General features: G+C 35.8%; 1 protein-coding gene across 2 annotated transcripts; it reads right to left on the minus strand.

Annotated features, from left to right (window-relative positions):
* Positions 1 to 1,925: 1,925 nt before the first annotated feature.
* Positions 1,926 to 5,088, minus strand: LOC110910970 (probable serine/threonine-protein kinase PBL7). Of its 2 annotated transcripts, none has more exons than XM_022155544.2 (6): positions 4,720 to 5,088; positions 4,310 to 4,542; positions 3,420 to 3,805; positions 2,735 to 2,867; positions 2,426 to 2,515; positions 1,926 to 2,205 (listed from the first exon to the last, which is right to left on the minus strand). In XM_022155544.2, the coding sequence occupies exons 1-6, from the start codon at positions 5,018 to 5,020 to the stop codon at positions 2,047 to 2,049; spliced, it is 1,302 nt and encodes a 433-aa protein (XP_022011236.1). In that variant the 5' UTR covers positions 5,021 to 5,088; the 3' UTR covers positions 1,926 to 2,046. The 2 variants fall into 2 exon arrangements, with proteins under 2 accessions (XP_022011236.1, XP_022011235.1); XM_022155543.2 differs by having other exon boundaries at positions 4,310 to 4,551.
* Positions 5,089 to 14,298: the final 9,210 nt, after the last annotated feature.

Here is a 14,298-nt window from a genome sequence, read left to right on the forward strand (position 1 = left end):
TAAAAAGGGTGTGACATTTGGGTAGGGTTAAAAGACAATAATGCCCTGTAGGTATTACAAAGATACCAGTCAAACTAAAGGTCTACTCACAGAGGGTTGTAAACTGTAGCGTTTTTCAAACGGCAAGACTATAGATGGCAATAAGCTCTCTAGGGGCGTCTATAATGATTTCTGTCCTATAACAAAAGGTTGTAAATTGAGGTTTACTCTTTAAAACATTAGTTATAATTTATCTTAGAGTAAATTACTGTTTTGGCTCATGTGGTTTAGTCAGTTTAATCCTTTCAGCTTAAAGAGGAATTTTTTAACATATCAGACCCCGAGTTTGCATTTTATAACGGTTTTGGCCCTTATGGTTTAGTAAGTTTAACCCTTTCAACCTAAAGAGGAATTTTTTAACATATCAGACCCCGAGTTTGCATTTTATAACGGTTTTGGCCCCTGATACTAACTGTGTTACTCTTTTTGCAGTTAAGTGTAAGGGTAATTAGGTAATTATATACCTTAGGGGCTGTTTTTGATAATTACAAAGTTCTTTTAATATTTATAAGAGATTATTATTACAATTGCTCAAGTTTTTTTATTATTTCATTATTTTCACAATTATTATTTAACAAAATATGTTTTATATATACAAATAAATATGTATTTTCATTAACCGTTCCGTTTTTAAAATCATTTGTTCCTTTAACCTTTTTTAAACCGTATATCGTTTTTAAAATTATTCATTTTTAAACCACTTGTTTATTAAAAATCGTTCTTTTCAATGTTGTTTGTCTATTAAAGTTTTTTTAAACAATTCATTTTATAGTTTTCTTTTTTAAAATCATTTATTTTTTAAACATTTTTAAAAACTCACTTTTTTAAGTCGTTAATTTTTAAAGCGTTTCTTTTTAAACCGTTCCTTTTAGAACCATTTTTGAAATCATTCATTTTTTTAAACTTCGTATTCAGTTTATTTATAGCCGTTAGAGAAAAAGAACTTCAGAATATATGAACGATTTCAAAAATCGAAGGAATTTAAAAACGATCGATTTTAAACGAACGATTTAAAAGATCGAAGATTAAGAAAAGGACTTTTATAAAAAAAAAACCTTAAAAAAATAAGTTAACAAGTGTAAGTTACTAAAAAACGCACGAATTTAATAAACGAAAGGTTGAAAAAATAACGAATTTTGAATAAACAAACAGTCTAAAGAAATGGAAGATTTGAAAAAGAAATAAATAATTCTAAAAAAGTTTGAAAAATGTACGCTTTTTAGAAAATCATTCTTTATACACGTCGTTTTGTAAAATTTAAAAAATCAATGACTTAAAAAAGTGAGTTGTTTAAAAATGTTTAAAAAATAAATGATTTTAAAAAGAATGGTATAAAATGAAGTGTTTAAAAAAACTTTAAAAGATAAACGACTTTAAAAAGAACAATTTTAAAAAACAAATGGTTTGAAAAGAAACAATGTTAAAATCGATAGATGGTTTAAACAAAAACTACTTTTATAAAAACAAACAGTTAATGAAAACACATATTTATTTATATATTTAAAACGTATTTTATTAAATAATAATCGTGAAAATAACGAAATAATAAAAAAAAACTTAAGTAATTGAATTAATAATCTCTTAAATATTAAAAAAAACTTTGTAATTATAAAAAACAACCCCTAAGGTATATAATGACCTAATTATCCTTACACTTAACTGCAAAAAAAATAACAAAGTTTGTGTCAGAGGCCAAACCCGATATAAAATGCAACCTATGGGTCTGATATGTTAACAGATTTCTTTTTAGGCTGAAATCGTTAAACTGGCTAAATCACAGGGGCCAAAACAGTAATCTACTCATTATATGTTATTGACATATTTTTTATTGCTTATTTTTTTTTAGTTTTTGTTGTTATTATCCTCATCTTTCTGTGTATATTTGATTGTCACATGAAGTGAAAATTTTATATCATCTTTTTTCTAATTTTATGTATTAAAATTTGAAATTAACTGAATAAATATATGAACTACCATACAAATCAACATTCAACACCCAATCGGTGCTTATGATCTTGGGCTTATTCGTTTACTAAACCTAAAAGAACTGGTTGAGCACCCAAAAGATATGCTGTGCACTATTGGAATCAATGACTGCACAACATCCGTCATCAAAGGCCGGTAATCAGCTGCACTCTGCACACACATTGCCGCAATAGCGGCTACCTGCAATCGAAACAATAAACTTTGATCGGATCATCTTCTTACTTATTGTGGTCATTTTTAGACGTGTTAGACCGTTTACTTGAAAATATGTTGATTTTAGTTGTTGTTTCTCTAACAGCGCAAATATAGGCCATATTAACCCGTGTTAAAAAAAGGTACTTTTAAACAAATTTACCACCTCCAGTTATCAAATATCTAACATGGGTCAAACTGAACTAACCTGAATTAAATCCTTTCTCGAGAATTGACCATGTAGATTCGGATCAACCATCTCCACAACTGCTGCCCTATTTGTTAATCTTGGAAGAGCCTACGAGCAACCGAGTTTAAGTCATATAAAACGCAAGGGAAAAAGATACACTTTTCCTGTTCGAATGACAAATGGTCATATCCCATTCGTCAGAGTTGGGCCCATGACTGACTGACGGGCACAACTTTAATTAGAAACTAACTTGTGTTAGTTAAGTTTAATAAATAGTTGTGGACGGGAAAGTATGTTTGTAAATGAAAATCACATGAATATACTTACCCATGAGACGAGGACATGTTCTCCAGGTGGGCGGTTAGTGTCAATAGGTACACGTCCAGTTAAGAGCTCTAGCAAAACGACTCCGTAGCTATAGACATCTGATTTGGTGGTAAGTTTTCCGGTTGAAGCGTACCTATCGTTTACAAATATATATATATATAATGTTCTTTACATGTACAATCAAACTTAGCATTTAAAGAGACAACCCGGTTAATCATAATAGAAAAATATACGTTTATTTATGAATCTCAAATCTGGTTAAGTTTAAAAAAAAAAAAAAAAAAAAAAAAATAGTCGAATGGGTCAAACAAGTAAAATCATGCCTGACACACGAAAAGTTGAAAAACAACATATTTTTAATATAAAATGTATTAAGTCAACCCAAAACAACCCAATAAAATGTATTAAGTTAACCCAAAACAACCCAACGATACCATTTAAAATATATCAATAAATTTAAATTGTAGTAAGTTTGACATGAACTCATTTTAACCTATAACTTAAGCGATGTTTAGCTAAGCTTTTTAAAAGAGCTTATGACTTTTTAGAGAGTGATTTATTGATTTTTCCCCTCCCATAAACTCTCAAACCCAAATATCATTTAATTTTTCAAAATGTCAATAAGCTAATAAGTCAGTAAAATAACCAATCCAAAACACCCCCTTAGAAGATATAAACAACTCACTCAGGGGCCAAATATCCGGTAGTTCCCAAAACACGGGTCGATATCATGCCATTGAGCTTGTATGATCCAATCTTGGCTAACCCAAAATCAGACACTTTTCCTCGAAAATTTTCGTTCAACAAGATGTTCGTAGATTTAAAATCGCGGTGTATGACCGATGGCGTGGTGTGCTCATGGAGGAACTCGAGGGCTCTTGCACAATCAAGTGCGATTCTCATTCGGATACCCCAACTCAATAGTTGAGGTCGACCATCACAAGGGTGCAGGCGATCATAAAGAGTACCATTAGGCATGTATTCAAATACCAAAAGCTTGTGTTGGTTATCAGCACAATATCCAAGAAGATCCACCAAGTATGGACAATGCAAACGGCTTAATAAATCCACCTGCATTTTGTTTATGTTCTTTTAATTAGTTTTTATTTAATATATCAGAGACGATAGATGTGTGAATATTAACTCTTATTTGATAACCTTTTTTTAATTAGTTTTTATTTTAATTAGTTTTAACTCTTACCGTTAAATGCAATATTTAACATGTCCTAACCCGAAAATAAAAAGTCAAAAGAGTCACATTTTTACCGGTTAGAGCATGTTAAAGACATTTTTTACGTCACACCTTTTTCCTCAATTGCGTACAATGGTACTGAATTAAAAGTTTGTTATATTTTTCATCTTTCATAAACAACCTAAACAACTTAAAAGTTCGTTACATTTTGGTGAAAAAGAACCTTGTTTATATAAAAAAAAAAATTGATGTCATTTTATGTATACACACTCTCAATACAAATTAAACAAATATTAAGTAAAGGGGTAGCGGCGCAGCTTATTGCCCGTTTACCAACTGTCTCGATGTAAATTCATAAATATGGTGGATAATTAAGTAAATACCTCTGAACGAAATGCACGCTCTCCTTGCTTGCCTTCCCTATGAAGCATTTTAATGACGGAAGGAGTGCCATCACGCAACAACCCACGGTACACATACCCGAAACCGCCCTTAGTCACAAGGTTAGTTTGGTTGAAGTTGTCGGTAGCCGATTGCAGCTCTTTATATGTGAATACTTGAATCCCTTTAGATGTTGCTGATGGTGGTCTTCCTCCATATATGCATCTCTTCATATCTAATATATCTCCCCACAAAAATAAGCAAATATATATTTTATATATCATTTACACATTTAAATAAAAAGTTTTAGCAAGTATCTAATATATATCAATCATTTACTGTTTCTGATATTCATCTTATAACTTTTATGAAGTTAAATTAACTTAATGAAGTGTCTCAAACTTTTAGTTACCTGTGGTACCATTGAAAGATATGATGCTATGAGCATTGAACATGCAACTTTTATTGCCGTTAGCGGCGGTTCCATTCGGTTTTGGAGATTTCGCACGACGAAGAAATGCTACAACTAAAGAAATTGCAAGTAGTAAAATGACGATGACAATGGGAACAAGCACCACAAGGATGGTAGTTTCCGGGTGAATGTGATGGTCGCGATTGTGGTGATGTTGGTTGTCATGGAGCGAATGACTCCGGCTGCCCTTGATGTGTGTCCTTGTAGGTGGCTCTGTTGCATTTGTTTTCATGGTTACCATAACCAAAGAAGATGGGAGATAAAGAGGGAGAGAGGGGTTAAAGGGTATTGATGAACAGTTATGCTTTATATAGTTAAGGTTGTTTGATGGGAAAATTTAACAGTTTGTAGAAAGAGCTCTATGACATGTTTTTTGTTTTAATAGTTATAGATGTAAAAAGCTCTATGACATCAAGTTTACATTATAACATCATTTTTACATACTTAACATCATTTAGATTGGTGACAGTACAGAACAACATATCATCATCATACTCAGAAAATCACACCAATAGTAAATCTAAGGTAGAGTCTGAGGAGGGCAACATATAGACAACCTTACCTCTATCCTATAGGAATAGAGAGGATGCTTCCAGTGAAACCCTCGGCTCGATAGTAGTTTTGTATCAAGCCTTGGACATAAGGTACATAAAAATTGGTACAAAAGCCGATTAGTGTGTTTACCCCCTTGTCTTTCGGCTATCAACGCCATCACATGATGCATGATTAACCGTCCCTCGCTTTTTAACGTTATTTTCAAGAAATTAGTAAAATAAACGTTAAAATTCCCCGAGAGCCCACATATATATACGTTATATGCGCATACGGTAAGCGGGGTGTAAGTATAGAACAACATACTAGATTTTTATACGTGAATGAGATTTTGATGTCTCAAATTTATACCTTTTTATCTTTCAAAAATGTATTGTCGTCTGCAAAATATATTACACATGAATCAATTTCAATTGATATTTGATAGCATTTTATACTCATGTATACCAAATTAAAGTATCCTTGTAAATGATACGCAAATCAAATTAAAGTGTATATATTGTATAACTGTTTGCTAACACAATGTTTTCGCATCATGTCCAAAATAAATAAACACAACTCAGGTTTAAGTATATATATTTTTTACTCATGTGTTTTAAAAATATGTGTTTTCGTGTCTCAGGCCAGGCCGGACTTACCCATTTGGATGGGTGGGCGGCTGCACTCCTTAAAAATTTTCAACCGCACCCTTTGAAAATTTTCAATCACCCCCTTTAACAAAATCTTATGAATTAAACAAAAAAAAGGGAATTGACCTGTAATAATCTCACCTAGACCTTATTGGCCATTAATAATCTCACCTCAGAATATTTCCCCCACCAGTCCCACCTTTCACCTATTTTTCCTACAATGGTCCCCCGTTAAAAAAACTTAACGTAGTTAAACTTTTTTCCAAATTACAAACAGATCTTTTAGGGCTTTTGATCAGAACGATGATACGAGTCCATTGATTGTAAACACTGATTTTTATTAAAATTATAACTTAGTGTATATAATTATTTTTTAACCACTTTACTTAATAATTTAACCCAATAACTTTTACTTAACAAGTTAGCCATTAGCCCACTAAACATTCTATTGTAACCCAAGAACAATTAACCCAACCCAATTAAATTTGAAGTTAAATAAAATAACTCAACCCAACCACCCCTTCTAATTTTTTCTCCCACTCTCCCTCTTCTGATCGCGCAGCGACCGATGCACGAAAGCAGTCAATAGGCACGACGGCAGCGACTGCATTCTCACGGGAAAAACTTGATTCCGGCCACCAGACCACCTCGAATACAAAATTTTAACGAGGTATCTTCGTTTTTTTTATGTGGTTTTTAGGAGAGATAGAGTTATAAAGATGTTAAAAGGGTTTGAAATTTTATGTGTTTTGATGAATTTTTTTTGTTGTTCTAGACTTTAGTAGCATGATTTTGTTGTTTTAATGTTTTTTTGTTGTTCTTTATTTACTAGGGATTGAAAATTATGGATCGATTTATATGTGATAGAAACCATAAGTAAGGAAGTTTTGGCGAGATTTCTCGTGAGGAACCATTAGAAAAGTAACTTTAGATGATGTTTTGTATAGATTTCAAAAAATGAAAACCTGTAGGGCATAGTTTTAAACATGTTTATAATGACGTTTGAAATGTTTTTGATGGTTATATAAATTTTAGTTTGATGTTCTTTTGTTTTATATGACCAGTGTCACACCCTAACCAATGGCGAATCATCGGGGCGTGACACTGAGCGAAACAGATTGTTCATGAGAATCCATAACAACTATTAATGACAATATTTTAAGGTTCAATATTCCATACTATTAAACAAATAGAGCATAACAGTCATTTCAAATATTCAGTCTCAAAAAGTAAACCATTCCAACAACTCAGATTTATTTAGTGGGTTTCTAGACTCCTAACTTGTTTCCAGCATACATCCAATCAACCTGTCACATACGTTAAAATAAAGTCAATACATAAAGTAAAGGTGAGTACAAAGTTTGCATAATAATAGTATGAAAAGCAAAGTGTTTACGCATAACCAGCATGTAACACGTAACGGGCGAAGCATGTAACTATCAACAATGATACAACCTGACCACGAGACTACGTTGTAAAGTATGCGCGACATATGTTCACCGAAGCGAACACGTGAAGTAAAGTAATGTGATCCCTAGCAACCCCTGTTCACAACAGGTGCTGAGTCCAAACTATAGTACTATCGTTGCTAGAGGCGGTCTAGTGTAACATTATATAAGTATAGTAACAGGCATTCATCAAACCACGTATAGCATGTGGGAGCGGTTAGCGTTTATAAAGTGTTTGAGTTGTGTGTTGTGTTTTGTGTTTTGATATAGAACTTTTGTAACACCCAAAAGTGCGTTAAACGAAAATGGGTTCGAGATACTCACAATGTGTGTTTAGCAAGTAAACATAATCTGGACTGGATTGAAGGGAGCGCGTTGAGTTAGCCTGTGTACGGAAACAGAAGCATAAGTCTTCGTCAGGGTTGTGTGGTTGTAGAACGTCGGACGAGATAAGTGTTCGACAGGTGATCCGAACGAATGGGTTCCATCCAAACGAATGGTCATAAATAGAGTGTCGAGTGGGGTAAAAAGTATTCATCAGTCTATCGAACGGATGGTCATTCGAATGAGTGTGTGGGTGTTTGTAAATCGTTAAAAATTCGAAGTTTAATTATAAGTTTTTAAACAATGGAAATTATAAGGGTCAGGTCAGTCGAACGGATGGTCATCCGTACGGATGGCCATTCGAGCGGATGGCCTGTGTTTAAAGTTTTTATAAAATTTTCCAAGTAAAAGTTTGGAGTTAACGGAGACGGCGTGACGACATGTCAAACAATGGAAAGATACCAATCCCAGTTCATTCGGCGGGATGGTCTCAGCCCATTCGAACAAACGCGCTGTTCTTGATGAGGATTCATGTTTGACCCGTTAATCAGTCCATCTCTCTGGTGGAAATTCGTTTTCAAGTTGGCTTTCGACTAAGGAACGAGTCGAGAGTCTGCTTGAGTCTAGATTCCATCAATATTGTGTAGAGTTTGAAGAAAAGTTGAAAACAGATGAAAAAGTGTTGAAATCTTTCGTAACTTTGTTGAAAAATGTGGAAATCCTTTAGATCTTGGGCAAATCTCGATTGATGTTCTACAATAGTTTGCCTAAGCAAAATGAGTGAAATCCACCTTCAAGAGGTCCAAATCAGATGATATCAAGAAAAAGTTAGTGTGTGTGTGTGTGTGTGATGTTGATGAACAAGATGGTGTAGAAGTGATTAGAGATGAAGATTAGCGAAGATTTGAGAGAAAGAGCTTACAAATTGGCCTTGAATCGCAACAGAGTTTTGGGGAGTGGATGAGAGTGTCAAAGTCAAAGAATGGAGGTGTACAGCGGTATTTATAGGGAGAATGCGAAGGGTTAAGTCGGTGGCGAGTAGCAGTCGTTCGGATGGCTCCATCCAATCGGATGATCATCCAGACGGATGGTCATCTGGGCGGATGTCCATTAGGACGGAAGGCCATTCGGACGGCCGTGTGCGCGTTTCTTAGTTTTCCAACTTTGGTTCGTTTGTTAAGCGTTGCGTTGCGTTTAATCAAGTTGCGAGTGAGCGTTTAAGCGTATAAGCGTCGCGTTGATAACCACATAACATTCAACAAATAATCACACAAATAACACACATAAAATAATTAAATCCACATTTTGAGTCTGCATTGATACGATAGCGTTTAGTCTAAATAAGCGATGTAAAACGCGATAAAATGCGTTTAAGTAGTAAGTGTTATAAATAGCGTTAAAATGTGATAACCGTGTTTAAGTAAGCGTTGTAACATGCGTTTAAAACATAGTTTAAACCCATTGCGCTAATTGAATCCCATGAGTACAAGCGTTCACAAAAGAAATGACAGCGATGAGTAACGATCCGAAAGGTCTGGTTGTTGCAGCCTCCCATACTTAAGGAGCAAGCGTAACAAAGAGTTGTGGATATTTAGCTTTCATATCACTTTCGAGTTCCCAATTGAACTCGGCACCGTGTTTGCCTTCCCAGCGAACCTTAACTATAGGAATGCGTGAGCGTCGAAGTTTCTTGGTCTCTCAGTCCATCATTTCTACTGGCTTTTCCACAAAGTGTAGAGTTTCGTTTACTTATAAATCCTCAAGAGGCACGTGAACATTTTCTTCAGCTAGGAACTTTTTGAGGTTCAAGACGTGGAAAGTCGGATGTACGTTTCTGAGTTCCTTCGGTAATTCGAGTCGATATGCCACTTTGCCATTTTTTCCAGAATCTTAAAGGGGCCCACGTATCGTGGCGCTAGCTTTCCTTTCTTGCCGAATCGGATCACCCCCTTCCAGGGCGAAACCTTTAGGAGTACGTGATCACCAATTTCAAACTCAAGGGGCTTGCGGCGTTTATCGGCATAACTCTTTTGACGACTCCAAGCTTTCAAGAGATTGTCTCGTATCTGGAGGATCTTGTCAGTCGTTTCTTGTAACAACTCAGGACCGGTGATTTGAGCGTCTCTGATCTCGTGCCATACGATAGGCGATCGACATTTTCTACCATATAATGCATCAAAGGTGCCATTTGAATACTAGCGTGATAACTGTTATTGTACGACAATTCTACTAAAGGTAAATGCGAATCCCAATTACCACCAAAATCTTTAACGCATGAACGAAGCATGTCTTCAAGGGTGCGGATCGTGTGCTCAGTCTGACCGTCGGTCTGGGGATGGAATGCGGTACTGAGATTAAGAGTCGTACCGAGTGCAGCTTGGAATGTCTCCCAGAGACGCGAGGTAAATCGACCATCGCGGTCAAAGATGATGTCATGGGGTGTCCCATGTCGACAAATGACTTCGTCGGTATAGATTCGTGCTAATCATTCTACCTTGAAGTCTTCTCGTATCGGTAAAAAGTGAGCGGATTTCGTAAGACGATCAACGATAACCCAAATGCTATCGTGACCTGAGGGCGTGCGAGGGAGTTTCGTAATGATGTCCATGGCAATACTCTCCCATTTCCACTTCGGGATCTCGAGTTGTTTGAGTAAGCCCGAGGGTCGTTGGTGTTCAGCCTTAACCTTCGAGCAAGTTAGGAATTTTGAAACGTATAGAGCGATATCCTTCTTCATTCCCGGCTACCAATACCTGGAGCGGAGGTCCTGGTACATCTTGTCGGCATCGGGGTGAATGGAATATCGGGATTTGTGGGCTTCAGTCAGCAAAATCTCTTGGAGGGGTGGTGAAGATAATAATCTGGATTTTGAAAAAGATAGAGAGAGAAAGTCATTGTATAGAGAAAAAGAGAGTAGAGATAATAATCTGGGTTTTTTTAATTCTTATAAGATTTAAAAGCATGGGTATAGTAAAGGTTGAATTAAAATAATAGGAGAAATGACAAATTTGCCCCTGACTTAATAGAGGTGAATGGATGGGGTTAAGTCAGTTGGACCAAAATGGCAATGATGAAACCTTTTTGGATCCAGATGTGAAAAATGAAACATTTGGACTATACTGGCAAAACAGCCCAAACCAAAGGGACTAAAATGGCATTTAACTCTTTCTTTTAACTATATTAAGCTTTCCATGAAGTTGCAAAGGTTTGCCTTTTGACTTATCAAACGATTCTCGTCTTAGGATTCTAAGTTTTAGCCAGTTTCTTTAGATGATTTTCCTCTATGACCAACTAGTCTTGTTTGTTTTACCATGACACTTGTTCGATTTGTCTTATCTGTTTGGAAAAGTGACCAGACTTCTAACAGAGCTAATAGTTGGTGCATCAATATTTCTATTGATTATCAATACATGATTAGCTTTGCTGATATTGACATTTGCAACTTGTTGGTGCTTCAGTTTTGTATCCCAAACCAAATCCAAAAGATATTAGCTTGTTTTTCAATGAAACTTACAAAATTACTTGCTTCCTTATAACTTCTCACACTATTTTTGCATGAATCTCTCTCTACGAAGGGAGATTCTTTCCTTTTCATAAAAATCAATTTTAGCTTCAAGTAAAAGTTTGAGTTTTTAATACTTTTACAGTTTTTAATAGTTTCATCCCTTTCGTTTCTAATATTTTCTATTTGTTGGATGAGTTTTCTGTTAGATAGCTCAAGTTAACTTTATCAGATTCAAACTTGATTCTGTCGAATTTGAATAGAATCAAGTTTTAATCTATCATTTATTTTGTGGAAGTTAGAAGTTAGTTTAGTAATTTGATTAAACAAATTTTGCTTTGTAAGCTTTACCTCTTGATTTGAGTCAGAGTACTTAGGTGATGTATACTCCTTTGCCATGAGACAGAAGTTGGTAATATCATCTACTTCATCGTCTGATGAAGATGAGTCAGACTCTTCTTCAGCCATGCGAGCTTTGCCCTTGTTCTCTCTTCTCTTGGAATATTCCAATTTCTTGGAGTAGTACTCGACTCCTTTAACTTTCTTATTCTTAGAGTCAGAGGCATAGTGCCCTTTATCAATGGCATATAACATTGTTTTATCTACTTCCTTTTTGTTATCATCTAAGTTTTGTATTTTAGAGTTGTTTTTGTGTTGAACTGGAATAATCGATTCTTTTATCAAAACCTTTAAAAAATTTAAATTGTTTTATAAAAGTGCCAGAGACTATGCCAAAGATTCAATATCTGGCTCAAAGTTATTTTCTTCATTTTTATTTAATAAGTCAGACGACTTCTTTGAAAAATCTTACAAGGGTGGACTTAGGTCTTACACTCTTTTCTCTAATGGTATTAGAGATAAGAGCGACGAGACCGCCCTTAGAGGTTGAATCTTTAAAGATTTCACTCTCTTGGGCATGGAGAATACTGAACAAATTACTTAATTGCATTCTTTCAAGATCAGCAGTTGCTCTTAACGGCCCAGTTAAGTGCCTTCACCCTTGAATAAACTTGATAGATGTCACACCCCCAAAATCCACACGCGGAGTATCACCGCTTGGAGGCGTGACTGACTAGGATCAAGCCACCAATCATATTGAACAATATATATATATAAATGTAATTCAACCAAACCAATATGAAAGGTGTTCAAAACATAAGTATAATCTCAACGTTTAGCGGAAGCATAAAAGTAAACCCAACACAAGTATAAGTATATAATGTCATAAATGTTTAACAAAGCATTCACGATCCTTGTCCACAACGACCGCGCCTCCCAGTGCAAGCTCAAAGTGTACCTAACAACCTGCAAGGCATGTAACAGAGGGTCAACAACTAGTTGAGCGAGTTCACAGTGGGTTGTTTAGTAATAGTGTTCATTTCGTAAAACGTTGTTTGTTTAGTAACCCATGTATCGTTATAATTACATCGCGGCCCTCCAGGCATGTTTGCGAAGATTAGTGGGGGTTTCCCATGTATTGTAGACTAGTTTTATTTGTATCGCGGCCCTCCAGGCATGTGTGCGAAGTTTAGTATCAGTATCGCGGCCATTCCATGCATGTGTGCGAAGTTTAGTATCAGTATCGCGGCCATTCCAGGCATGTGTGCGAAGATCAGTATCAGTATCGCGGTCATTATAGGCATGTGTGCGAAGAGTAGTGGGGGCTTCCCCATGTATCACTAGTCTAGCAGTATCTATAAGTGACCTTTCCCCAAATGAGGTCAGTAGTACGTAATTCCCATAACCATGTAAGTACAATCAATCAATCAATCCCATTCCCTACCCGGGAATCCCATGCCTTAGTAAGGGTGTGAACTCACCTTGGTTTGCTCGGTATGCTAAGGTATGTGCTCACAAACAATCAGTCAAGTCCTAGAGTACGCACGTATACTTAATCAGTTTATATTCACGAAGTTCACGTAGGCATATACAATCACTGTGGTATCAATAAGCAATCACGGATAATACAAGGCACTTAATCAAGTTCGTACAAGTCATGTTTAACTTCTAACAGCAGTTAGTTAATCCAGTTAATACTTAAGAGAGTTAAATCGAGTTACTGTGCAAAATACCCATTCGGCGAAACATCCCCTGTTTCGCCGTGCACCCTCTCCGACGAAACACTTCTATTTCGTCAAGGCTTGTTTCGTCGTGATGGTCTCGGCGAAACACTTTGTGTTTCGTCTGATTCGTTTCGTCAAAAATGGTTTCGGCGAAGCACTTTGGTTCGCCGTCACCTTTGTTTCGCCGTCACCTTTGTTTCGCCAAGAAGCCAGTTACGTCACAAGTCAGTTATGTACAGAAACCCTAATTGCCGTCATACAGAATCATACAGTTATTCAACAAATCATCGATATCATGGATTTCTAATCATAACATATTCATCCGTTAACCTTAAGCAATCTAGCATAGGAATATCATATCACAATTTCATCATTCATTAGCATGCTCGTATCATTCATGAACAATGGCATAGACAGTTGAAGTCATAAACATAAACCCTAATCTATATACTGATTCAACAACAAACAATCCATTCTGTACATACAAATCCGTAATCCAAAATTCCTAGATCATATTATAACCAACACATCATCTAATCATGAACATAAACCCTGTCTAATAATCATTTAAGTCCAATGTCCAACACACAAATAACAACAATTCAATCAACAACGATTTACACTAACCGAGATAGGAGAAATAACGGGTTGATTGCTAAGAATGACTTCGGGGACTTCAAACTGCCGTCACACAGAAGAGAGAGCTCTAGGGTTTCTTGTTTTCTAAAAGTGGTGACAAATGAACCCGTAGAACTAAATAACTATTCGGCGTAACGTACTGGGCCGTTACTGGGCCTCGGCGAATCGTGGGCTGGCGAAACACACTGTTTCGTCGAACAAAGGATGGCGAAACAAATCTGTTTCATCGTGGTGTTCTATGGCGAAACTCATCAGTGTTTCGTCGGGTTGTTTGATGGCGAAACACTCTTGTTTTGTCGGGTTGGTTCAAGGTGTAACAGTTTAATGTTTTTAGCTTTTGAACGGACTAATAAACAGATCAT

Source organism: Helianthus annuus, chromosome 15 (genome assembly GCF_002127325.2).
Source record: "Helianthus annuus cultivar XRQ/B chromosome 15, HanXRQr2.0-SUNRISE, whole genome shotgun sequence".
Lineage (NCBI taxonomy): Eukaryota > Viridiplantae > Streptophyta > Magnoliopsida > Asterales > Asteraceae > Helianthus > Helianthus annuus.

Bases quoted from the DNA above. Each gene is read 5' to 3' on its own strand.
- LOC110910970 (XM_022155543.2), bottom strand. From the start codon at position 5,020: ATGGTAACCATGAAAACAAATGCAACAGAGCCACCTACAAGGACACAC. The intron at 3,806-4,309 runs GTATTTACTTAA...AACAAAATGCAG, and splicing joins AGCGTGCATTTCGTTCAGAG to GTGGATTTATTAAGCCGTTT. The intron at 2,516-2,734 runs GTAAGTATATTC...GGTTGCTCGTAG, and splicing joins AACATGTCCTCGTCTCATGG to GCTCTTCCAAGATTAACAAA.